The 25,421-nt window shown below is 54.5% G+C and overlaps 8 protein-coding genes across 8 annotated transcripts; 3 read left to right on the top strand and 5 right to left on the bottom strand.

Annotated features, from left to right (window-relative positions):
• Window positions 1-49: 49 nt before the first annotated feature.
• ctpA (Cu(2+)-transporting P-type ATPase CCC2) lies at window positions 50-4,163 on the bottom strand. The gene has a single exon (XM_025676745.1). The coding sequence runs from the start codon at window positions 3,941-3,943 to the stop codon at window positions 371-373; it is 3,573 nt and encodes a 1,190-aa protein (XP_025521801.1). The 5' UTR covers window positions 3,944-4,163; the 3' UTR covers window positions 50-370.
• A 1,442-nt stretch (window positions 4,164-5,605) lies between these two features.
• On the top strand, window positions 5,606-7,174 carry BO86DRAFT_350551 (uncharacterized protein). Its single transcript, XM_025669387.1, has 2 exons — window positions 5,606-6,041; window positions 6,137-7,174. The coding sequence occupies exons 1-2, from the start codon at window positions 5,783-5,785 to the stop codon at window positions 6,871-6,873; spliced, it is 996 nt and encodes a 331-aa protein (XP_025521800.1). The 5' UTR covers window positions 5,606-5,782; the 3' UTR covers window positions 6,874-7,174.
• On the bottom strand, window positions 7,025-8,870 carry gcnE (histone acetyltransferase GCN5). Its single transcript, XM_025673113.1, has 7 exons — window positions 8,792-8,870; window positions 8,635-8,729; window positions 8,517-8,573; window positions 8,245-8,453; window positions 8,069-8,183; window positions 7,309-8,016; window positions 7,025-7,241 (listed from the first exon to the last, which is right to left on the bottom strand). The coding sequence occupies exons 1-7, from the start codon at window positions 8,811-8,813 to the stop codon at window positions 7,221-7,223; spliced, it is 1,227 nt and encodes a 408-aa protein (XP_025521799.1). The 5' UTR covers window positions 8,814-8,870; the 3' UTR covers window positions 7,025-7,220.
• A 150-nt stretch (window positions 8,871-9,020) lies between these two features.
• Window positions 9,021-10,868, top strand: BO86DRAFT_373945 (putative DNA repair protein Rad1; the record flags this gene model as incomplete). Its single annotated transcript, XM_025670402.1, has 5 exons — window positions 9,021-9,219; window positions 9,283-9,312; window positions 9,380-9,434; window positions 9,491-9,530; window positions 9,693-10,868. Exons 1-5 carry the CDS (start codon window positions 9,117-9,119, stop codon window positions 10,866-10,868), a joined length of 1,404 nt encoding a protein of 467 aa, XP_025521798.1. The 5' UTR covers window positions 9,021-9,116.
• A 5,132-nt stretch (window positions 10,869-16,000) lies between these two features.
• Window positions 16,001-17,774, bottom strand: BO86DRAFT_414283 (dynactin subunit 2). The gene is made up of 3 exons (XM_025674826.1): window positions 17,692-17,774; window positions 17,573-17,632; window positions 16,001-17,506 (listed from the first exon to the last, which is right to left on the bottom strand). Exons 1-3 carry the CDS (start codon window positions 17,728-17,730, stop codon window positions 16,136-16,138), a joined length of 1,470 nt encoding a protein of 489 aa, XP_025521797.1. The 5' UTR covers window positions 17,731-17,774; the 3' UTR covers window positions 16,001-16,135.
• A 419-nt stretch (window positions 17,775-18,193) lies between these two features.
• BO86DRAFT_393881 (uncharacterized protein) lies at window positions 18,194-19,450 on the top strand. Its single transcript, XM_025673112.1, has 4 exons — window positions 18,194-18,420; window positions 18,493-18,534; window positions 18,612-19,061; window positions 19,150-19,450. Exons 1-4 carry the CDS (start codon window positions 18,367-18,369, stop codon window positions 19,270-19,272), a joined length of 669 nt encoding a protein of 222 aa, XP_025521796.1. The 5' UTR covers window positions 18,194-18,366; the 3' UTR covers window positions 19,273-19,450.
• A 281-nt stretch (window positions 19,451-19,731) lies between these two features.
• On the bottom strand, window positions 19,732-21,484 carry BO86DRAFT_327065 (CoA-acylating methylmalonate-semialdehyde dehydrogenase; the record flags this gene model as incomplete). The annotated part of the gene is made up of 3 exons (XM_025668591.1): window positions 19,732-20,148; window positions 20,204-20,841; window positions 20,896-21,484. 3 exons carry the CDS (start codon window positions 21,482-21,484, stop codon window positions 19,732-19,734), a joined length of 1,644 nt encoding a protein of 547 aa, XP_025521795.1.
• Window positions 21,485-22,115: 631 nt separating this feature from the next.
• clxA (calnexin) lies at window positions 22,116-24,674 on the bottom strand. The gene is made up of 5 exons (XM_025673111.1): window positions 24,371-24,674; window positions 24,025-24,307; window positions 23,832-23,962; window positions 23,122-23,775; window positions 22,116-23,061 (listed from the first exon to the last, which is right to left on the bottom strand). The coding sequence occupies exons 1-5, from the start codon at window positions 24,494-24,496 to the stop codon at window positions 22,567-22,569; spliced, it is 1,689 nt and encodes a 562-aa protein (XP_025521794.1). The 5' UTR covers window positions 24,497-24,674; the 3' UTR covers window positions 22,116-22,566.
• Window positions 24,675-25,421: the final 747 nt, after the last annotated feature.

Here is a 25,421-nt window from a genome sequence, read left to right as displayed (position 1 = left end):
GTAAAGGTCCTTGCGTCCTTTCGAAAAGGGCTACAACATGAGATTACGGTAATCAAGAAGCATCAACTTTCAGTTGATGATCATCCAATTGTTGCGGTATAAGATTTATAGGCCGTCGGAAGAAAGGCATTCTACCTGAAATAGGGAGGGGAAAAAAAAAAGAAAAAGAAAACCATACAACGCCAAGATAGCACCATTCGCTGTCCAAGAAACCAAAACCAAAACAAAGAAACTCAAAATTATATCATTAGATGGTCGTGATATGCAAAGAGATATGCAATATATGGCCGAATCGCCAATGCTCATAGACAACCAGTGACAAGACAATCATTATATACCCAGAAAAGTTGTGCGTCTTACACAGGAGGGCTCAAGCGGGTTCCACCGTTTGCAGAGGAACGTAGCGGCCCTCGTCCCAGTCGGAGCCTCGGGCTCTCTTGCCCGTGACAAAGGACCAAGCCTCGGCGCAAGTTTTGCGGATCCAGTGGGATGATGATCGGCCACCAGAGGAGGAGCCGGTGACCGAGAGAGTCGCGGCCCACCAGCTCTTCTGTGAGGACTTGAAGTCGGAGTTCGCTTCTGAAATCTCCTTGAGGAGCTTGTCAGCGTCCATCCATTTGGGTCGGCGCCAGAGTTTGAGGAGGAGACTGCTGACGACGACCGAGACGCTAGAAGCAGCCATGGCGGCACCGGCAGCCATGGGGGGTAGCATGAACCCGAATGGGAGAAAGATGCCCATGGCAAAGGGCAGTCCGATGATGTTATAGAGACACGCCCACATCAGGTTCAGCTTGATTCGGTTGAACACCGACCGGGATAGATACAAACTTGCCGGCACGGAAAGCAAGTCATCGGGCCGCATGAGAACGACGTCGGCTGCTTCCATGGCAACATCGGTTCCAGAGGCAAGCGCAATACCGACAGACGCAGTAGCCAGAGCGGGAGAATCGTTGATTCCATCACCAACCATGGCAACTCGATCGCCGGCCTCTTGCAGCGAAGCGACAATAGCTTGCTTGTCCGAAGGGGATACGGAAGCGTGAACTGCTTCAATCGGAATCCCAACGGCTGCAGCGATCGAAATGGCAGTTGCATGGGTGTCACCGGTGATAAGGGATGTCATGATGCCCATGCGATGCAAAGCCGCAACTGCTGCCGGAGCGCTGGTTTTCACAGTATCCCGAAGCGAGATAGTACCGGCATACTGGCCATCAATGGCGACGTGGATCTGAGTGATTCCAGCAGGAGCTTTAGCGTTAATAGTTTCCGAATCTTCTGAAGCCTGGGGCTCGGCAGATTCTGGGACCGCAACGTCTCTGGATCGCAGAAAAGAAGCATTACCCACCAAAACACGGTATCGAATGCGCTCAGCACTTGAGGTTGGTTCGACCAATGCAGAGATACCTTTTCCGACAATGGCTTCAACGTCACCCAAGCTTCCTGGCAGACCGCCGTCTCCGGGGTTACCTGACTCAGTCTGAGCAGCAGCAAAGATGGCTCTTCCGATGGGGTGTTCGCTGCTCATCTCTGCAAGACCAACAACCAGCCACCATAGTCGACGCCGCCAGTCGTTCGCAGTCCACTGGGGCTCAATTCTGGTTTCTGCAACGCTCATCTTCCCGGTTGTCAAGGTCCCAGTTTTATCGAAAACGACATGGGTGATCTTTGTAGCGGCCTCGAGAACAGCGCCACCCTTGACGAGAATACCCTGCTGTGCACCTACACCTGTTCCAACCATGACGGCGGTGGGCGTGCTCAGACCCAGGGCACAAGGACAGGCGAAAACAATCACGGAGATGCAGAGCTTCAGGCAGACCATGACTTTGCCTCCATTGCTTTCTGCCAAGAAGACCTTGGGTGGATGGGGCAGAATATGGCTCATAAACATCCAGCCGAAGAAGGTGACCAGACCAAGACTGATAATAGCTGGCACAAAATATCCAGCTACCACATCGGCCATACGTTGAATTGGAGCTCGACTCGTTTGGGCATCCTGTACCAATTTGACGATCTGACTAAGCTGAGTGTCTTTGCCTGCTCGTGTGACCTTGAAGTCCATCGAGCTTGTCCCGTTGACCGTTCCGGCAATAACAACACTGCCCTTGGATTTGTGGATAGGGAGGGCTTCACCCGTGATCATACTTTCGTCGACATAGCTTTCACCGCGAATGACGATGCCATCTGCCGAGACCTTATCTCCGGGATGGAGCATCACGATGTCCCCGACTTCGATGAGCTCAGTAGGGATCAATTTTTGCCCAGGGCCCGAGGTCTCATGTGCGGCGGGAGCTGACTGTCTGTCCTCCGATGGTGAGGTTTTAGTGTCCCACTGCTCAGCCATTTTCTCTGCGGCAATAGGGTCATCGTAAATAGTAGTCATTGAAGGCGCCAAGGACATGAGTCGCGAAAGTGCAGCCGAAGTTTGACCTTTAGCTCTGTTTTCCAACCATCTTCCCAGCGTGATAAATGTGATAAGCATCGTGCTTGTGTCGAAGACCGTGCTAGGCCTCGAGTGACCACTCGAGAACATCGCGACGATCATGGTGAAAATGCTGTAGAAAAATGCCGCAGATGTACCCAACATGACCAGAACATCCATGGTCGGTGACCGATGTTTGAGAGACTTATAGCTGGCCACATAAAAGCGCTTTCCAATGCCGAACTGGACAGGGATAGTAAGTAAAAGGCAAGCGACGTCACCCAAGTAGAGACCGCAGAAGAGCGGGACACGGCCGATATCAATTGCGGGAAAGTACATGGGGAGAATCATGTTGATGAGAAAGACCGGTACGGCAAAGGAGGCGGAGAAGAGGAACGCGCGTTTCCACTCCTGGACCTCCTTGGTTTTCGAGAGCGAATCGAGTTGCGCATTCGTGTCGTCTGACTGCAACACCAAGGCATTGTATCCAGCTGCCTCGATAGCTTCGACGATCGATCGAACACCGAGCATGGAGGAATCGAAGGATACATTGATTCGGGAGGAAACCATGTCCACTGAGGCTGAAGACACGCCAGTTTTTCGGAGGAGGTCATCCTCCAAGCACGTTGCTGAGGCAGCATCGCGCACACCGTGAAGACTAAGGGTGACTTGGCCGACACCCTTCGACGAGAGGTTTTGCGCTTCGGAAGATACTATCGCTGTATCGAAACCCGCATCGTCGATAGTATTAAGAATCGTCTGAACTGGTAGAACAGATGGGTCGTGGACAATAATCGCTCGTTCCGCAAGTAAACTGATATTGAACTGCACCAATCCATCGACTCCGTTGAACGCATTTTGTATGCTGGCTGTGCATGCACCGCATGTCATGCCGTCTATAGATACCGTGGTGACCATTAGAGAGGACCTTGATCCCGTCAAGTCCTGTGAAGATTGAGAGCTATCCTGAGCCGTGGAGGTTTCCAGCACCTTTGCACCAAAACCACGGTCTTCGATCAGTTCCGCAATTTGATCCGGGGTGATCACCGAGGCATCGTGTTCAACTACGGCGCGCTCCGAGAGTAGAGACACGCTGACTGACTGGACACCCGATGCCTCTTTCAATCCTCCTTCGACCGCGGAGGTGCAAGCGCCACATGTCATGCCTTCCACCGCCAGAGTCGTGGTCGATATGGAGGATTTCGCCGTGCTTTCGGTTGGTAGGGTTGAGCTGTCGGTAGAGATGACCTTGGCGTCAAAACCGCTATCATCGATAATTTCGGCGACCTTTTCCGGGGTGAGCAAGCTCGGATCATGGTGTACAACGGCGCGGCCCATCATCAAGCTCACGGTCACCTCGCCGGCGCCTTCCACTCCCTGGAAGGCACCTTCGACAGCGGAGGTGCAGGCGCCACACGTCATACCCTCCACACTAACCGTAGTGGTGGCCATATGAGCGGGCGATCGATCATTAAGAGAGCCATGGTCTCCGGCGCGGAGCAAAGCGGTTGATGAGGCCGCCATGTCGCACGGATTTGGTGGTAGTGGTGGTGACAACCAGGCGAAGAAAGATTGTCGGCCGGCGGCAGTGTTATCGCATAAGAACGTGGTTTGGACGGGGAGGGAGGGGATGCTGACGGGGCGGGCGTTCGGGAGGGTAATATATGAGTAGCAGTCAGTGAGTAGCAGTAGACTAACGGAGGGAACCGCAGGTTGTCATGCAAGGATCGCTGGAGACTTGGCTATTGATCATGTAATAATAAGACGGATTTATATTGAGACTAGAAAAGTAGTACCAATAATGGAGCCAGTGCTAAGACCGGATGGGGCCGGAAGCGACAAATTTGGGGATTTGCTGGCTGTTGAAGAAGAGGAGGAGGCAGAAGAAGAAGACCGGGCGCTGCAGAGTGCAGGCAGTCAGTGTCAGTGTGGTCACTGTGGTGGACGCAAGCTCCCCGAATTCATCACTCAATAAAAGAATAGAATAATAGCACAAACAATCTTCTCGCAAAGGAATGCCAGGGTAGGCAATCAACGCCGGTTAGGGATTGGACAAAGAGTGGACAAAGTGGTCCATGTTTTGTTCTTTTTTGTCTTTCTTTCCTTTTCGTAAATGTTCTGGACAATAACAATGAGGGAACCCACTTGGGGAGTTGATCGAGGAAAATTACCTCCGATTCCTCTCCACTTTCGAGGAATGCCCGGCCCCGCTTACGTGTGAAAAAGTCCCCATGCTCTACGCCCATTCGTGTCCGGTGTCGTCGGCAGTCGGCACTGCTACGAGTACGAGTACAAAACTATTATCACTTCATGAACCATCGTCTTGATCCTGGTTGATTTCCGTCCGGGATCTCTCCATAACAGCGTGTCTGGATTGCAATATGGCCTGAACAACCGAGGCTTCAGGCTGGTCAGACAAGTCTCATCCCGGAACACAAGGAATGGTCAGGATCAGCCCTGCATGCCAGTCTGCAAGGAGAGTTCCCGTTTCTGGAATCAGCTCTTTTTGAATTCAGAAGCAGACTTGACAGTCATCAGGCGTTCCGGGCACCTGGAGGAGCTCAACACCACCAAGACCTGTTGTATCTCGAACCGGGAATCCTCGTTGCGTAACAAGAGATCGGTTGGCGGCCGTCGGACTCCGCAGACCAGGTAGCTAGGTGTAAGACATGGGAATTCACTTCATTGAGAGAGGAACAATGCTGTGTGCAGACTTGGCTGAGACACCTGGGCCACCTTGAATGATATTGTGCTCTTGCGAACGCTCTTTGGAGTATCGAGACCGTCAGATCTAGACAACCTGTCATGCTTAGCTGTCAAGAAAAGACTCTGGAAGGGTTCTGGGGTTGAAACATCGGGTGGCTCTGACGTTTCAACTATAGAGCTGTAGCTCCTGGAATGGTTCCAGACTTGAGATTGCAGTGGTTCTTAATAGATGAAGGTCGACCAGAGCCTCACCTCAGTCGAAACGCCCATTGAAGCGAGCTACTCCGAGGCAGTCCTGACAAGAACGATAGCAAATTGGAGAGTCGAAACTAAAGACCGCAGGATGTTTAGATGCCTGTGTTGGCGAGTCCCGGAATCACATGGCCGGATCTCACTCCCACCATGTTTGCATCGCAGACAAACACCGCCATAACATCCACCCCATCATCGGTCATCGATTCAGCGATTCATCCCACCTATCGCTGACAATTACAGCCACTTCCGAGCTGATTTTCCACTATATCTGCTCATCAGCACTTGCAGAATCTGCAGACAAAACCATCTGGGGGTCAACTTCAGCTTTCTGATTTCATTACCATCGGCCTTGATAGCCAAGTCAATCGGAAGAGTGTGATATCGAGCAGGCCGACAGACAGCATGGACCAAATCCACACCCGGGCCATCGAGGCCCTCCAGCCGTTCATCGCTCTCGCCAATTCGTCCAGTGCAAACTCTCCTCGCTTTGTCGCCAATATCATCACAAATGCAACCTCCAACCCACATACGTTCGTCTTCGCGGAGCTCCTGGAGACGGCGGCAGTCCAGGCCCTGCGCTCCCCGGACACCCCAGCAGAATACCAGAGCTACCTGACGTTGCTTGAAATCTACGCCTGGGGCACATGGCAAGCCTACCAAGGTGAGTTTCTCTAACATATCCCCCTCACAAACCTGTGTCATCGACGACGACACAACGCAAACGCAACGCAATGCTCACACAAATCACCCACCCAGAAACACCCAACCTGCCCGCTCTCAGCCCGGCCCAGACACTCAAACTCCGTCTCCTCACGCTCCTCACCCTCTCCTCCACCATCCAACCCCTCACCTACACCGCCCTCATGGGCGCTCTCTCCATCACCGCCCCCGCCGACCTCGAATCCCTCGTCACAACGGCCATCTACTCCTCCTTGATCACAGCCCGCCTCTCACCGACCTCGACCCCTCCGACCGTCAACGTCACCGCCATCGCCCCGCTCCGCGACGTCAAGCCCCAGTCGCTCGCGAACATGATCACCATCCTTACGCAATGGGAGACCCGCTGCGGCGACGTCATCAGCGACATCGAGGCCGAGATCGCCAAGATCAAGTCCGAGTCGGCGAAGCGGCGGGCCAAGGAGCATGAGCGTGACGCGGTCTTTGAACAGACGCTGGCCGCTTACCGGGCGGAGGCCGCTAGTGCCGCCGGTGGAGGCGAGGGAAACGCGGCGGGCGGGGCGCGGAAACACTGGGCCCAGCAGTCGCAGCAGGCCTTCCGAGGTGGTGGCCTCGGCGGCAACAAGCGCGAGTTCAGTGCGGACGAACTGGATGATGATGACGGGTACTGGGAACATGGGAACGACTACGATAGTATGCAGGCTTTAGCGGGGTCGAGGATGGACATTGATGAAGGGCCCGGCGCGGGCAGAGCGGCGGGGTCGGGAGTGGCCGGGGCCCGACATCCTAAGCGCATCTTGGGGAAGAAGTCGTAGGCCGGATCTTAAGGTGCTTTGTTGCTAGCACGAGAGATATGTGTTGGGTCGAACTTTTAGGTTCGAAAGTATTGATCTCGCCCTGCCTATGCATCGATACCATCATATTGCATGAATATGACCATTCTATTCTAAAAGACACAGAATTACAGCGACGGGGCCATCAAGGTTCAATAAACTTATCCCTTCTGTGAATTATGTCCACATTCGACACGAAGAACAAGAAGAAAAAGTGCAAGAGAAAGCAACGCTCCATGTTCTCATAACTTTGGGTATTCGTTCATCACGCGCAAAACCAAACGCCAATTAGCAACGCCTACACACCAAAAGACCACACAACCACTTGTTCAGTGGTTCTCAGCCAAATGCTAGAGTGATGTCAGCGCCCGAGTGTCCGTAGCCCATGCAAGATTCAAGAGGAAGGAGACTACTTACCGACCACTCCGGAATGTTCCGTATCTGCTGCCACATGAACTTCTCCAGCTTGTTGGCACTCTTGGCATACGGCGTGTTCTCATTGTTGTACCTTCGGCAGTTGTCGAAGATCAACATGGCATCCTTGATGAAGTCCTGCGGTGTCGGGTACATATCCTTCTCGTGCTTCTCTTCCATCGTCGACAGATCCATGGGTTCTTTGATGACTTCGTAGTAATCCGGCACTTCGTCTCGGTTGACCGGTTGCGTGAACGGCCACGCGGCACTGTGGTTCTGCATGTCGTTGAGCAGATGCAGGAGTTGATTGTAGTTCGGCCCGTGGCGGGGCTGGCGGGCCAATTCGTCCATATCGGGCGACCATCCCGACTCTTTGATAGCTGGGATCAGCAAGGGGTCGATCTTGCATGCTCCGTTTTTCCACTCCTTGGGAGGTGCATGGATGATGTGTGACCGACTGAACGCCCGGATCTTCGCATGGACCGCCTCCTTCTGTTTGAGAAGCATGCGGCCAACCTCGAGATAGCGTATCGTGGGCAGCATGGTACACTGCATGATTGTTCCTCCCTCGTAATCCTTGATGTATCCCATCCAGACAGACTTATCAAGCGTGATCTCTTTGGTGAAACCCTGCTTCTTGAAGTATCCGATAGCGTAGTTATCAGCGTAGGTTAGGAAATGCATGATGTCCGATGTCGCCTTGACGTAATCCTGTATAACACATCAATAGCTGTTTTTCTCACCAGGAAGATTGCAAACCGACCTTCAAGTGGGACATGAGATGCGCACCATATCCTTTAACTTGCTGGTCAGAAGAGATAGCACAGAAGACGATCTCAGCGAATCGGCGACCGTTGAACGGGCGGTATGTGATGCCTCTGCATGCCCCATTAGCATAGTCCAGTACCCAATTTACCTTCCGATCACACATATACGCACCCGACCACTTCCAGGGGATGCTTGACGATTGCGATAGACAGATGCGACCGGTCGTAGACTAAGCGCGCGATATAGTCCTTGGGCATTTTGGGGAGCTGTTTCTGGAAGATACACTTGAGGCCGGTGAGGACGACGAAACTGTCGCGCGAGCCATCATTGTTGACCACACGAAACTCAATCTCGCCACGACGCTCTTCGAGAACTGCCGGCTATTATGGTTTGGCGTTGTTAGTCCCATCCATACCCGGGGCGGAGGTGCTGCGCAAGCTTACCTTCTCCGGGAACGGGACAATCCTCATGGGCGGCTTATCGAGGGGTTCATCTTCTGTCTGAAAACAAAAGGATTAGTACGGTCTTATCTCCCCAGCATTCCGATTTTGACATGCCCACCTTGAGCTCGTCCCCCGGGGAATCAGTGCGCGCTTTCTTGCTCCGTTGCTGCGAATCTGGGGAGAGGGCCTCCTCCGAAGCTTTCCGCTTGGTACCTGGACCTCAACCTAGATTAGTAAAGTTTCTGGCTGGCTGTCTGGCTGCAAGCTTGACTCACTCTCCGATGTAAGTGCCGGCATATTGTGAACTGTGACTGAGTCCAGAACCGAGAATCTGGGCGAAAGACTGATTGACATGACCTGGAGCTGAGGCAAGTAGCGCGCGGGCGTCTGTCTCTCTCTCCACCTCCCGATACGGGGAACGGCCCGGAACTACATTGATCCGGCGCAGTTAAGCCAGATAACCATTTCGATTACGACAACAGCTACGTTGCTAGCACTCTATATCAAAGCCATCTTCTCTTCTGTTTCAATTTGTGAAGCGTTTCTCTTGTTCCTAACAAAGCCTTTCCCTACTAAATTGATTTTGTTTGTCACGCCTCAATGTCTCTGAACCAGGTCTGGGAGGCAGCTTCTGCGAGCCCTTACTCTCCCCTTATCGCGAAAGATAGCCAGTTCTTCGTCGGCTTTAGTCTCCTGCTTGCTGGTAAGCTCAACCTGTCACTTGTCGCTATTGTACTGTACGGTTACTGACTTTTTGACCCACCAGCCTTTATACTTACTGGTCTCTTCGGATTGAGTCAGTCCCAAACCTAACAAGATTAAAACTTGACCTTCTTCTCGCCCTATGCTTACCAATCGACCAGACCGTTCATTCACCAGCATTGCACTGTTCGGCGTCCCAGCATCGCTGGCCTTTGGGTAAGATCACGCCTACAGTCCCACCAGATCGGTCATGACTAACGTCCGTGGAACAGCTTCGGAGCCGTCTATATGATCTGTGCCGTTGGAGTTTACGTTTAGATTTCCAGTTACCTCCTCTGATACCCATGTACCATATACTGGAAAGTTGAAAACACAAGAAAAACGAAGCATATAACTACACCATCTTTGTCTCTCTCTCATTGCACTCCTCATATAACCTAACCCACACCATCGTACCGCTGCCGCCGCGCTCAGTCCGAGCAGACAACCATGGCGGACGTGGAACCCATCTTCACCGCGGTCTCCAGCAACGCCCACCACCTCTACACTCTCCTCCAATGCATCGGATTCGCGCCCAAGGCCTCCGTGCAGCTCACGCCCGATGGCATCCGCTTCTCCGTGGAAGAAACCCGAACGGTGCAGGGGCTTGCATTCCTCGACAAAGCCCTATTCACCAGCTATACCTTTAATCCACCACCACCACCACCACCAACCGCTGCCCCCACCGACGAGCATAACCACGATGACACGGACTCCCCCACCACCGACCCAACACCCTACTACCCGTGCTTCGAAATCTCCCTGACCGCCCTCCTCGAGACCCTCAAAATCCTCGGCATCAACGACAGCTCCACCACATCCGGCGGCGGCAGCGGCTCTTCCCGCGCCGGCAGCGTGCAACCGGGCCCCTCGCACAGCGCCTTCACCACCCCCGCCCTCCTCCTCGACCGCTCCTGCACCCTCCGCTACGACACGGAAGGCAGCCCGCTGAGCATCACGCTCACCGAGACGGGCATCAAGACCACCTGCGAGCTGATCACGTACGAGCCCGAAGGCGGCGAGGTCGAGATCCCGCTGCAGCGCGACGCGATCATCATGAAGATCATCATGCGGTCGGCCTGGCTGCACAACGCCATCACCGAGCTGGCGGCCACCAACCCGACCACCCTCCGCATCTCGGCCTCCGCCACCCAGGAGCCGTTCTTCGCCTTGTCCGGCGCCGGCGGCTCGTTCAGCGAGTCCTCCGTCGAGTTCTCCGTCGAGAATCAGACTTCTGCTGCAACCGCCTCCGCTGCCAATGATGGTCATGACGAAGGTGCCGCCCGCGCCAAAAGAGCCCGCCTCGCCCCGACTGTCACCGAGACGTTTCTGGTGAGTCCCCCGTCGTCGTCGTCGGGGGACTCGCGCATCCGACAGGATTACAGGTTCAAGGCGATCCAGAAAGCGAGCCGCGCGATGGCGGTGGCCAATAAGGTCAGTATCCGGGGCGATCGGCAGGGTGTGCTGAGCTTGCAGTTCATGATCGAGTCCGATGTCCATGCTGGCAACAACAGTGGGGCGAGGTTGTCGGCCAGAGGGGGGTTGGCGCCCGTGGTCAGTTTCGTGGACTTTCGGTTCGTGCCGTTGTTGGATGATGACGAGGTTCTTTAGTGGGGATGGGACGTTTCAACCTTGGAGTTTGTGATTTATCTAGCGTTCTTGACGAACCGAATAGCGTGAAGGAAATACTGATAATGTAGATGAATTGCAATTTTTTCCCTCTAACGCCGGCATATGCTTTCTGCTAATGTTTGCGTATGATGATGTACATAAAGTAAGCTAATGTGGACTGTACCACTTTTTGATCCTTTGTTGGAAGAGCAACTCCCTATCCGTGATAACCATGCCATGCGTAAAAGCGTCGAATCTGTCCACCAAGCAACTAACGACACACAGTCGCAATTACATAACCTACACCCGTTAGCATTCGCTCGTCGGACCATGTTAAGCATTGCAACATACCTCAGCGATCGACTGTCGCTCAATGATGGACTTCTGTCGCTCGTTCCGCGAAACCCGGTAGTAGTAATCACTGAAATCGCCGCACTGCATGTGGCGCAGGAACTCTTCGTCGTGGGTGATGACGATCAGCTGGAAGTTGGCCTGCTGCTGGCGGGTGCGGATGATGTCATGGAGGGACGCGGCCAGCGAGCGGATGTTGTCGCGGTCCAGGTTGGTGGTGGGCTCGTCGAGGGCGATCAGGCCGCAGTTGACGCCGAAGCACTCGGCCAGGGCGAGCCGGATGATGATGCTGGCCAGCACCTTCTGGCCGGCACTGCAGCGGCCGCGCATGTCCATCTCGGCGCCTTGCTTGACCATGCAGACGCGGTAGTTGTACGAGCGGTTGCCCTTGGCGTTCTCGTTGTCGGAGCGGATGAGGATGGTGTCGACGTCCGTGCCGCGGTAGGTCTTCTGCCAGAGCTCGCCGACGATGGCGTTGATCTCCTCCATCTTCAGGCCGTGGTACTTCATGATGGCCTTGTCGAGGGCGCCGCCGTAGCGCGCCAGGTCGTCGACCGCCGCCCGCGTCGTCTCGACCTTGATGTGCGCCTCCTTGTACTTGCTGGCCGCGTTCTTGTAGTCCGTGTCCCAGTCCGCGAGCAGCTGCATCAGCTGGTCGTCCTTGGACTTCATCTCGCCCATCTTGCTCGCTTGCTTGGCCGCCAGGGCGTTGTGCTCGCGCGTGCGCCGCTCGGATTCCTCCTTGAAGCGGCTGCGGTCGACCTCGGCGTTCTGCGCGGCGAGTTGCTCGATCTCGCCATTGACTTTGTCCAGGGCTCGGGTCGCCTGCCGGTACGTCAGGTTGTCGGCGTACTGGCGCTTGGTGTTTTCGCTGTCCTTGAGCTGGGCTGAGATCCGGTTGATCTCTTTGGTGATCGTGGCCTGTTCGGATTCAAGCTCGCTGATCTCGTTCTCAATGGTCTGGAGTTCTCGTTTGCTTCGCTCAAGCTGAGTAGGACCTCCTCGCTCGTTGTAGGCATCGATCTCCTCGTTTGCGACTTCCAGTTGATGTACGCTATCGGAAAGCTGGGAAATCCCCTGCTGCAACTCCCTTTCGCGGGCCTCGGCGCGTTGACTGATGTCGTCGACCTGGGCTTGGAGCTTGAGTAGTTCCGGAGTAAGATCCTCAATGTCCTTGTCTGCCTTCGCAATCGCGGCACGCTGTTCGTTGTTGAGGTTTTTGAATTCTGCCAGGCGAGTGAGAAGATCTGCCTTCCGTTCGAGCTGGAACTTGGCGTTATCCAGATTGCTCCTAGCGTCTCTGAGCTGCAGCTCCAGATTGTTGATCTCCGCCAACGCCTGCTCCTTTTCATGGGTGAGTTTTGATAGTGTCTTCTTCAGAGCGCGGGACCGTTCGCCAATCCCAGCAATTTCTTCCTGGATATCCTCCAGGGTGCGTGAACCAGTGTCGTCATCTTGTTTTGAAGAGAGTTCTTGTATCTGAGAGCGAATAGACTTGATTTCGCTGTCGTACTTAACGATAGTGCTGACAGTCTTGGAGAGTGCTTCGACATCCTTCTTCTTCTCGGTCTTCTCGCTGAGAATCTGATCGTGTTCCTCCAGCTGATTGAGGAGCTTGTCCTGTTGGAGAACATATTGCTCTTCTTCCTTCTCCAGACTCGGGATTTCTGTTTCCTTCAATCGTGTCCACGTGTTGTAGGCGGTGATAGCTTCCCGCGCAGTATTGAGGTCTTCCTCCAATTGCCGGATATCTTCGTCTTCGGCATTCCGTTGGTTTCTCTTGACCAAGCCCTCAAGCTTGTTGATGAAGATCTGCAGTTGTCTGTCTGCTTCGAACCCCCGCTGGCACAATCGGCAAACCTTCGTTGACTTCGCCGTGGCAAGACAGTCTTTCATGTACGTGCTGATGCCAGCAAACTGCTCCGTATCTTTCCGCGCAAGATCAAGCTGGATCTGCCGCTCTTTGACAATCTCAAGATATTCCTCGGGGTCTTCGCCAATGGCTTCACGGATTTCGGTGACGCTCTCCTTGAATTCTTTCTGCCGCTGACCCAAGGCTTTCTTCACTTCTTTCAGCTTGAACTCTACCTGTTCCAGCTCGCGGCTGACGCCGTCGCGTTCACGCTCCGCCTTCGAGACGTGTCTTGACTCTTCCTCCAGAACATGCTGAAAGTCTTGCTCCAGGGTTTCGGCGCTCCAAGTGGGCTTGACGTATTTGGAGAGTCGTTCGCCATGAGCCCCTTTCATGGTTTCCAGACTGCGCTCCCTTTCCTTCAGTTCCTTCTTAAGGTGGTCTAGCCGGGCGAGATCACCAGCCTTCTTAGTGGCCTCGATGAGTTCAGTGTTCAGGCGAGAGCTTTCGTCCTCGAGGCTGCGGATCCCCGAGTTGACGCCCTGGATCTCTTTATCCCACGAAGCGGATCGTGAGCGTTCCTTTGCCTGATCCAAGCGAGAACTGATGTCCTCAATGTTCGTTTCCAGCGCAGCCTGCACGCCCTCATCGACATTGATCTCATTGAGCTTTGCTTGATAGGAAGCTGCGTCTCTGTCGTTCAAAGCCATCTGTCGTTTGGCCGCGATCTTACTTTCTTGCAGTGCAGATTTGCGTTGTCCCAGCTGATTCAGGGAGCTTTGAGCGTCACGCAGCTCGCTTTGAGCCTCGCGCTTGACTCGCTCCAGCACCTGGTTCTGCTCTTTGAGGATCTTTCTGGTTCTCCGCATGAACTCGTCGACATCCGCCTGGTCCACTACTTTGTCGAACCCGCGGATGCTGTGGCTCCGCGCAATCTCTCTCGTCATGCGCTGTCGCCTCTCGACCTGGCGCTCAAAGTTCGCCTTGTCGTTCTCGAACTTACCGTACTCGGCCTGCTTGAGACCCAGCTTCTGCCGCGCGTTCTCGATCTGTTCCTTGATCTCCATGTAGTTCTCCTTCTGAGATTCCTCCTGCTGCTGGTACTGCAGCTGCTTGGTCTCAAACTGCTCCAGGTTCGACTCCAGCCACTCATCCGAATCGTCAAGCTCCACCAGATGACGCTGCAGGTTATCGAGCGTCGTCTGGATGCTCTTCGCCTCGATGCGCTTGCCCTCCAGCGCGCCCAGGATCTGGGAGTAGCTCTCCGACTCCTTCCACGCCTTGTCCGCCAGGTCGGCGACGCGGCGCATCTCCTGAGAGAGCTGCTGGGTCTCGGCGCGCAGGGCCTCGATCTCGTCCTGCAGCTTGATGGAGCGCTTCTCGGCGCGGTCGGCCTTCTCCTTGTCCTCCTTGGCGTGCTGCTCCATGATCTTGTACTTGGCCAGCTCCTCGTTCTGCTTCTTGCGCAGCTGCTTGATGTTGTCGATCGCCTTGGTGTACTTCATCGCCTCGAAGATCTCGTCGAACTTCTTCTTGAGCACGGACGGCTCGCTCATGGGCCACAGACTCTCGTCCTGGTGGCAGAAGATGACCGAGTCGAGGATCGCCTTCGACACCCCCAGGTACTGCGGCAGGATCTGGTCCAGCTCGGCCACCCGCGACGAGATGGCCGTCCGCTCGCCGTCCTTGACCATCAGCAGCTGGCCCTCCAGCGTCTTCTGCTGCCGCGTGGTCTTCTTCACCGTCAGCTGGAGACTCCGCGTCGCCACCATCTTGGCGCCCGAGGTCGCTTTGAAGGACAGCTTGACCTGCGCCAGCACCTCCTTTTCGCCGCACAACTAGACCCCGCCACGATCATCGTCAGCAGTCACCCTCTCGGGAATCTAGTCCATTCTCAAAACCCGTACCTTCGGATCGTGGATGAATGCACCACCCTTGCTGTTCGGCGGAAGATCACCGGTGGTCGCATACTTGAGACATTCAATAATCGTCTACCATCCCATCAGCCTAACAGCCATCATCCCGTCAGACACAAATTCGTCATACCGTCTTTCCCGAACCATTATACCCAACAATCAACGTAAGCGGCGTATGAAACTGGATAGTCTCGCTGCGGGTATTGTCGAACGAGCGGACACTATCCAGCAAAAGCAACACCCGGTCAGTCAGCGACTCAAAAACAAAAACAAAACAGGACATGGCGAACGAAACACCCAACCCGAACAAAAGGACAGAACATACCCCAGAATCGAAAGCTTATCTATCTTCGCTTTTATTTCCAACGTATGCAAAGTCAGCTTCAGCGTCAGGAGACTCGGCTCCAAGATCTCGCTCTCCGCGGCCACTTACACCTGCAGACAGACTCGGGGTTAGTCTGCACCAAACAAAAACGCTAAGCTGCAAGGGCGCCTTCGCAAGCAAGGTTGAACTCACATCGTGGGCTGTCTACGAGGGCCGTCAAACAGCCTGATGGCATCAAGATTGGAGAATGACGGGGGCACTTTTGACTGTTCACCAAGTCCGCCGGATTTACCGTCATTGAACGGCCCGGACCCAGCCCAGCCCAGCCCAGCCATTGATAAGAAAAAAGCGCGTCGGCGGAACGCGGGGAAGATGGCGCGCGGTCACGTGCATAGGCACCCACTCCAGGCGGCCATCGGGAATCTATACAGTTACTCTATTACAGTACTACTCCGTAGCTACGTATTTCCAGATGACGCTGTAGAAGTGCAGCTATGACGATCGTATAGAACGTGGAGTCTCCTTAGAATAGGGTCCAGCTCAGTATTGACCAGATACGTTCGGAATGCCAAATTGAGAAGAACGTCGCTCAGGAAACAATCCACTAGCTTGCCTCTGGACTTATCACTGGGGGCTCATGTAAGCCTTCACTGGCACATGCAAGCAATGGTATTAGTGTATGTGCATTCTTATACTAGCCTGAATGTATCTTCTTCCGCTTAACATAAACCAAACAATACACCCGACAACTCATGGCCTGCACTTGCCGGGTCACCTTCGTAAACTTGAGTCCATCCCTATCTTGCTTTACATGCTGTATGATTTATACCCCACTAACTCCCAACCGGTCAAGTCGGCTCTCCAAGTCCCTGACCCACGGCTCCACGGTCTCAATATTATTCTTCAGCGCCGCTTCGCCCTGCTTCATCTTCTCCTCTACCACCCGAAGCCCCTCGCGCCACTGCTCGATCTCCCGAGCCATATCGGCTTGTCGCTTTTCCAGCACATCTAACGATTCCGAGGCGTGGGCGGCCCCGGCGTGGATGGCGCGCAGTGAGCGAAGTCGTTCGAGGACGCTGGGGAGAATCGGGTGGAGGGACTGAATGGTGGGAAGAGTAGCATAGAGAGCCTGGATCTTAGTGGCTTGCTCGTCGCGTTGAGTGGCGGCGAGATCGACTTCCGTGGCGGACGACGATGAAACCGACATGTCGGAGGGCTCGAGAGCCGTAGAGGAGATGCGGGCGTTTTGGGCCGCTTTGGCGGCGTCGACGGCGCGCTTACGCGCGATGGCCAGGGCCTCTGTGTCGGCGGTGAGTTTGCGCACACGGCTGGAGAGGGACTCGAGATGAGGCGTGGTGACGGTCGTAGCTGGGGGAGCTGAGCCCATGGTTGGGAAGGCGGAGACGGGGTTCGGGCCGACGAGGAGGTTCATCAGCGTGGCGAGGCGAGAGGTGAGGTGGTCGAGCGCAGGAAGAACCGGTTGGAGGTCAGGTTCAGAGATGCCATCGTTGACAAAGGGATTCGAGGAGCTGGAGATTCCCATGGCCGCTTCAATGAGAGCCAGTCGCCCATCGAACGAGGCCGCGTGAGCGAGGACGCCACCGCCGGTCGCGGACGGGGACGGGGGTGTTTGTGGGCGATTGTTGGTGGGCTTACGATCGTCCAGCTGAGCGGGGTTGCTGACCGGGGAATCCGGTGTGGAGGTGGAGGCGAGCTTTTGAGAGAGGACAGCTGCGGCCGAGTGGGAGCCGGAGGGGCCACTGCGCGAGGATGCGTAGAGGTTGTCCAATGCGCGACTCAGTTCTAGCACACCATCGGTTCCATCGGTTCCAGGCTTGTTCAGAGCGGCTGTCTCCGCCGACTCGGTACTAGATTGTTGCGTTGCCAGCTGATCTTTCAATTCCTCGACTTCGCGGCGCAGACGAGCCAGCTTGCGCTCCACACTTTCGTCTTCACTGTCGCTGGGATCATCGAGTTCGTCGGCCCCAAAGTCGTGTTTCCGTCGCCGACGGCTCTTGCTTCTGTATGCTTTCCGTTTCGCGGCTATGCTGTCTGAGAAATTGGCTTCGCGGGCGTCGACGGTGGCACCGAGGAAGTGGGCGCGCGCCTCGTCGGCGTTGATACCTTGGCGATCGATATCAGAGTTGTCGCCAGCATCGTCGTCTACGTTGGAGGCGGTGCGAAGAGTTGTGGTCTGTTCGCCGATAAGCTGTCAGAATGGGGAAGGACACCCGCGCGGACGATAGACATGGCAGCGAACCGGAATAGTAGAAGCTCCGTCGGTCAGATCGGGAGTCTCGTAGATATCGGGAGCGAGATCCTGCACGTCGTTGTTAGAATTTAATCAGGCCGGACTGCTGCCAATGGAGATATGCTGACCAGGTCAGGAAGACCGGCGTATTTCCGGTTGAAAGACATGGCGTCCAGCTATCTGAGCGAGTGTGGAACTTGATATACTGTTGCGGGGAAAGGCTGGAGATGAAGTATCTCAAGAGGAAAGTGAAGGGGAATGTTTGTTCACGTGCCAGGGGCGGGTCAAGGTCAATACAGTCCGATACGACGATACATGACGGTAACTTACAGTACATACATCAACAGCAATCGAAACAATATCCATGACATTATTGACTATCTAAAGGCAAGGGTGATCAGAACGTCTTCCTTCGGCGGCTAGAATTACTCCGCAACACATGTTTCCCGGACTGGACTTTCCTCACCCCAACCTCGGCCGCAATTGCCCCATTTTAATCAACTAGAGAGAAGTGGCATTGAATCGAGGCTGCAGGGAAGCGACGATCACATGAAGGGGCCGATTGACCGACTCTCTTCAGCACTACTTAGTACCGAAATGTAGTACCCTTTAAAGCGTCCTTGTCCCACCCGTCAACTTGCTCCTTCAATCCTGCACTGTTCCCTCTCGCTTATTCCTCGAAACCTGTTCTGCTGTCAGAGAGAATATATCAATTCTTCTCCTCTTCTCTATCCTTACTCCTCGGTAGCATATCTTAGAACCTATCCTCATTTCGAGTGAAATCTTACCCCTCATCCCCGAAAATGGCCGCCCCCGCAGAAGTCACCATCAAGAATCTCAGCGGAGAATGGACAATGGTACGCTGGAAATGATATGATGCTTCATCATTAGCTAGATGAAACCTTCCATTACTAACGAAACCTCTACAGAACAAAACTCTGTCCAACCCTACAGACGCAATCCTGTCACTGGTATGAACATCCTCACTTCTACCTCGGTAGCTCATTCCCCGCCCTCCAGCCCCAAGACTAACCATTTTCTTACACAGCAAGGAATGAGCTGGCTCACGCGTAAAACCCTCAACCTCGCCACCATCACCCTTCACATCGACACTTACCCAGATCCGGAGGACTCTGCCATCATCCACATCAAGATCGACCAGACCTTGACGGGTGGCATCAAGGGAACCAGCGAGAACCGCATCAGCGACGGCAAGAAGCGCGAACACACCGACCACATCTTCGGCCATGTGCAGGGCCAATCGCGGTACATCCGCGGTAGCAGCAGCAGTGACGGCAAAGTCCGCCCCAACTTCGCGTTCCTGACCAAGAGCGAGGATCCCAAGGTGGCTCAGTTCCTGAACGGAGAGATCCTGGCGGATGGGAAGGCTGTGGATGGATTCGTGGTTGAGGATCTGGGCCAGGAGTTTGGCGAGGGTGAGGGTCTCTGGTTCCAGAGTTTTGTGGAGAGTCTGGACAACGGATGGACGGCAGAGCAGGTTCGTATTTTCTCCCCTTTCACTAATCGATATTGATGGTGTGGGGCGTATCTCGTATCGATGCAGACGCTGACTGAAGTGCTGGTAGATCTGGGGCTTTGAGGTGATCGATGGGCAACGCTACTACACCCGTCGCGTAGTCGTTGCAAAGGATAAGCACGTCGAGATGGCCAGGTTCGTGTATAGTTATGTGGGTCCGAAGAAGGAGTAAATTATCGTCCATCAAGAAATGGGCTACGCTGTAGACTGGGCGGGAGAATGATCGATAGGAGTGCTCTGTGCCTATCATCTTTATGTGGCAGGTCTACTGTAAAGTATGATTACTTCCCGCTCGTTCAGTACTTGACCAGACTCGCCGTCTTCTATAGACCTAATTGAATCTTATTGACACCAAACTTCATGCATGCACCTGTTCAGAGGAATCGATACGGTTCACTCAAATGAAACTAAGATTACAGTACACAGACGCCTCCGTCATCAGCAATCTGGTCAACAGCCGCCGTTAAGATGCAGACATGATACTCCCTCCTCAGAGATTCAATTTAGAAAACAATGATATTAACAAGGCTAATTCTGCAACCCAGCGTGAAAGCAAACACCGCATATAGGCATGATGCAACGTTGAAGGTATTTCTGATTCGATTCAATTTTTTCCTTGTTTTCATCGACCTTACGAGTGTGTGGGCATCACAACATGGGCCTTGGTGCTGATCGCATCCTCGCTGCGCCACAGACTGGTCACGGTCTTCTGCTGGGTGTAGAATTGCAAGCCAGGCTTGCCGTAGAAGGTGTTGGCACCGCCACCGGCAATACTCTTCTTGTTACCGGTGAAGGAGAACATGGGCAACGGAACAGGGATCGGCACGTTAATGCCGACCTGACCGGCCTCGATGTCCTTCTGGAAGCGCGAGGCAGTCGGGCCAGAGCGGGTGAAGACAGCCGCGCCGTTACCGTACGGGTTCTTGTTGATGAGCTCGATAGCGTCATCGAGCGTAGGCACCGACAGGCAGATCAGGACAGGGCCGAAGATCTCCTCCGTGTAGCACTTCATCTCCGGGGTCACGTTGGTGATGATAGTAGGTCCAACCTAGGAGAGAGTCCATGAGTAAAAGTTCCATGCAGCACTTACGGAGACCACTTACAAAGTTGCCGTTGGGGTACTTCTCGGGCTTGTAGCCACGACCATCCAATAGGATAGTGGCACCCTCTTCCTCAGCGCTGGCAATCAAATCCTCAATGCGCTTCTTGCTCTGAGGGCTAATGACCGGGCCCAGATCCGCACCCTCTTCGAAACCACCGTTGACGTTCAATGCCTTGGCCCGCTCAGCGATCTCGGGCAGCCATTCCTGGGTTTCGCCGACCATCACCACTGTGCTCAAGGCCATGCAGCGCTGACCAGCAGCACCGAAGGCAGCGCCAACAATAGCATTGAGGGTTTGGTTCTTGTTGCAGTCTGGCAAGACCGCGGCGTGGTTCTTCGCACCCAGATTCGCCTGGACACGCTTGCCGTTTGCAGAACCGCGGGTGTAGATGTACTCACCGGCACGGTTACCGCCGACGAAGCTGATAGCCTTGATGGAGGGTTCATCGAGGATGAAATCAACCGTCTTGGCGGAGCCGTGCACGATGTTGACCACACCGGGCGGGAAACCAGCTTCCCGAGCCAGTTCGGCCAGTATCATAGCTGCGCCAGGGTCACGCTCGGAGGGCTTGAGAATCAAGCAATTTCCGGTGATGGTGGCGACGGGGATCGACCAGAGGGGGATCATTGCGGGGAAGTCTGGGAACCCGCGGTTAGCCTCGGCAAATACCGCCGGTCGGGGAATATACTAACTGAAGGGACAGATGGCGGCCACAACACCCAGAGGCTCGCGGTAGCTTCGAGTCTCCATATCCTTGGCGACTTCGAGCACCTCGCCTGTCAATTGGGTGGTGATGCCACAGGCGGTTTCAGCAACTTGAAGACCACGGAGAACGTCGCCCTTAGCATCGGCAAAGGTCTTGCCCTGCTCAAGGGTGATAGAGGCAGCCAGGCGATCCCAGTGAGCCCGGATCAGGCTGACAAACTTGAACATGATCTGCTGTTTGGCAATCACGCTGGTCGCGCGCCAGGCGGGAAAGGCCTTCTGGGCGGACTCAACGGCAGCCTTCAGCTCCGCATCGGTACTCTGAGGCACACGAGTGATAAGGTTGTTGGTGGCTGGATCATGCAAGTCAATCCATGTGGTTGCTTGAGATTGTACAAACTCGTTGTCCAGAAAGTTGGTAGTATCAATGGGGTTCGCAACAGGGCTGTGATCGGTAGGATAGTCGGTGGCGGTAGAGGCCGCGGAGGTGGTTGCGGGAGTCCGTTGCTGGGCTGTGACATGTAGACTGCGAGTGGCAGAAGGGGATGAAGATGCTAGAAGAGAAGAAGGAGCCATAACAGCGGTGGAAAGATGTCTGGGGAGTGAAGTCAAAGCTGCAGGCGTTCTGGTGGCGGATAATCTGGGGACGGTGAGGGCCGTGCGGGGAGCAGCAGCGCGGAGAGCGGGGAGAGAACGGGCAAGAGAGCGATGGGCGGCCATCATGGGAAGAAGGGAAGAAGGAAACTTGGAAGTGAATAGGAACTGATTTATAGAAAATTAGGTCCTTGACAGCACAGACGTGTGACAGCTCAGCGCGTGAGGAGAAGGAGGGGGAAAAGCTGCAGGAGGAAGAGGAGGGATAGCTACGTACTTAATAATGAGTTGGAGTAAGTTTCCCCAGGTTTGGCTCGCCGTTCCTGGCCGCCGATGCTCCGTCACTGGGTCACTGGATCACAACAATCACTGATAATGAATGCGGTTATCGCCCTTCCTCGGCGTTGGCCACCAATCATCATGCCCCCCGGAACTACTTGCCAATCTGGCCTTCTCTGCATCTCCAGGCTGGCAGAATCTCTTCATTCGGTTCCTTCTACCTAGGTATCTACAATGGCCTAGAGGGAGCTCTCATTGTTCTTGAAACTACAGTAGGCAGGAAGTTCCGACTGAAGTCTTTGCAATTATAACATCTAGTGAATTCTGTATCACCTCTTTTCCGCGGGCAGATGCCATTGTCGGAAGAGATTAAAATTTGAACTCCCGATCTCATTTCTGAGACTTCTCACAACTCCAACCACAGGAAGATACTTGAAATCAATTACCTAAGCTAAGGACGATCATTAACCCATAGGATTGATGTTCTTCCAGCAGGTACTCATCAATTACTTTACAGGTCTCAAAACAATTCGAGGCAGGTCTCTCAGTGTGGCGTTCATATCGCATCACAGGCGGGAGCAGCAACAACCTTTCTTCTGGGTGTGCCAACCAACATATTTGGAATAAAAGAACAAATCGTGGATTGAACGCTGCAACAGGTAGGTATAATATGGAAATCGAGAGAAAACAAAATACTGGGTCGGAAGCTGTCCCTCCCCACAGAATGCTCACTTTTGGGCCGCGTCATCTCTAACATCTCCCCAGAGTCAACAAGGCAGGCCCGTTTACTCGGCAGAGGAGCGAGTCTGGCGCTTGGTGGCGCCGCCCTTGCCAGTGTTGGTAGCAGAGCTGACAGCCTCGGCAGCCTTCTCCTTGGCAGCGCTGGCAGCCTCCTTGCCCTTCTTGACCGGAGCGGGAGCCGGGCTGCTAGCACCGACAGCACCCACGATCAGGAGCACCATGGTAACAAGCACGGCGGCGAGACCACCAGCAACGTCAGGAACCTGCTTCACAGCAGCGATGGGATCCTGCTTGGCCAGGCCAACGAAACGATCAACCTTCTCGCGGACGTGGGCCACAGGGTTCTCCTTGAAGCTGACGCTGGGCTCGGCAACCTGCTCCTCCGGCTTGGGCTTGTTGGCCTCCTCCTCGGCCAATTCGATGGGGTGCTTGATATCAAAAGTCTCCTTGCGGAGCTGCTCGGCATCTTCTTCGGAGTGACCAATGTAGATGTTGTCGAAGAGAATGTCGTTCTGCATAGTCCAGATCTCGAAACCAATCTGTCTCACGAATTAGTCAGGCTGTTCACGCAACAGCCGAGGTGATTGGGGATAACTTACAGCGCCCATGGGCTCGAAGTTGGAAGGAGTCTTATCCTCGAAGTAGGCGGGGTTGGCAATCTTGCGGGGGGCCCAGGGACCCTTGTAGGCGGGGTTGTCGACCAGAGGAGCAGTCCACTTGCCCTTGTAGGCAGGGTTCTTGATCAGGGGGGCAGTCCAGGGACCACAGCCAGCAGCCTCCTGGCACTTGGGGTTGGGAACAGTGGGAGGAACCCAGTCGCCATCCTCCTCATCGTCCCAGTCCTCGGGCTTCTCGGCCTCGGGGTCAGGGATGCTGGTGGGCTCATCCTCAAGCCAATCCTCGGGCTTCTCGGCATCCTCATCGACAATCTCGTAAGGAGCGTCCTCATCCCAATCCTCGGGCTTGGTGGCCTCGGGGTCAGCGATCTTGGACTCGTCGACCCAGTCGGCGGGCTTCTTGTCCTTGGGGTCATCGATCTCCTTCTCAGGGTTGACAGCAGGGCTGAAGTCCTCGAGCAAGTTACCGCTCTTGGCCTCCTCACCGTCAATCAGGATGGAGAAAGTCTGATCGGGGCGGACAATCAGAGTGTACAAGGAGGTGACCTTGTTGGTACGAGCGGCAGGAGGAGCCTTCAGGTGCTTTTCCTCGTACTCGCCGGTCTTGGGGTTCTTGTGACGGAAGATGAAGTGCACCTGGAAGACAATCAGTTGCTGCTACACAGGCCGATTGTTACAGAAGGCCAACGTACCTTGTTGGTGGCACCGCACTTGTCGGGACCAAACATGATAACGTAAGGAGAGGCGTTGGAGAACTCCTCAGACTGGAGCTTCTTGTTGTCCTGGAGAAGCTTCAGGTAGGCACCACCACAAACCAGGGAGTCTAAAAGCAAATGGTCAGCGACCCTTCGAGTTGGTCGTATATATGTGATGAACAGGACGTACTTTGCGGCTTGACCTCATACTGGACAACCAGGGTCTTGTCCTTGTTGTCGATCTTCTTGGGGAACTTGGAGGAGATGGCGTGGTGGGCAGCAACATTCTTAACGACGAGACCCTTGTCTCCCTCGATTCCCTTCAGCACAGTCGGCTCTTCGACAGACCATTCGCCAACATAGGCCCAGTCCTCCTCAGACTTGGAATCCTCCTTCTTGGCGTGGGATGGAGTCCACCGGCTGTCCCAATCATCGGTGAACTGCTCCAAGAAAGGAGCTTTGAGCGTGGTAGGCTATTGGTGCGGAGTCAGCATTCTGCGACTGTGGTCAGAAAGAACCGGGCGAGATCAACATACGGTGAAAGTAGGCTTCTCCGCAATGGAAGTAGTCTCGGGCTTCTTCTCGGTCTCGTCAGCATGGGCCATGCCCATGATGGAGGCCGAGGAGACCAGAGCGGAAGTCAAGGCAGCGTTGAAACGCATTGTGAGTGGGGATTGGCGCTCTGGAGGCTAGAACACCTGGGAGAGAATCGAGTAGGGAAGAACGAAAACAAACACGAGCGCACCCGCGAATTAACGTCGATGGGCCGAGTGAGGGTAGAGGAGAATATCTCAAAGAAGTCGCGATACAATGGGGGGCGACAAGCAGGGATGGGGAGGGTGGGAGATGGAGGGTATGTAAAGACAGAAGAATGGGGGAAAATGGGGAAATGGAAGGGGAGAGGAGCAGCTGGAAGGTTGGTTATATAAGAAGCTGCATGAAGCTGGGAAGTTCCAGGTGGCCTCTTCCTCTCTCTTCCGCGGCCGCTGCTTCTTTGGGGCCCGCGGGTAAGGTCCCGCCTGCCCGATTTGGCTTAGCCAGCCTGCCACAGAATTACGCCGTCTTAGCGCGTATTCGCTCTGTTTCGGTACTGTCACTGGGGTAATTGGGTAATCGCGAAAGAAACACTGCTCGTGCTACCCCAGCTGTGGTGCATGACTTGTTTGATGTTCGTGCTCGCAAGATGCAAATAGATCAGATATGGCTCTTAGCCTATACCTTGAGAGCAGATGCGCCCTTACCATGATCAGGGAAATATGCTTTGGGGGCTTCCAATCCAACCCGTCATCCATTATGTACTGGCTGTCCGCCAATGACAACCAGCCGATGGCGCAAGTGTTTCTCCCCCCGCTACCTTAATTGAAATTAATGGCCGATGCTTCTCTTCCCCTCCCCGCCCAACGTCTTTTTTTTTCAACCTCCTCTCTTCTCTTCCTGTCACACCACAACATTTGTCGCTGTGTGACTCGAGACATACCTATTGTCGCAAGGGCATATAAGTCTCGAGATTCTCAGTCAGTCACGGACACCAGACTAAAGAGGCGCTGCGATCATTTTCCAGCCGCCATCACGGACCACCGAGATCTA

Source organism: Aspergillus japonicus (assembly GCF_003184785.1).
Source record: "Aspergillus japonicus CBS 114.51 unplaced genomic scaffold BO86scaffold_131, whole genome shotgun sequence".
Classification (NCBI taxonomy): domain Eukaryota; kingdom Fungi; phylum Ascomycota; class Eurotiomycetes; order Eurotiales; family Aspergillaceae; genus Aspergillus; species Aspergillus japonicus.
Note: the sequence above shows the minus strand (reverse complement) of the source record. Positions and strands in the feature narration are given on the sequence as shown.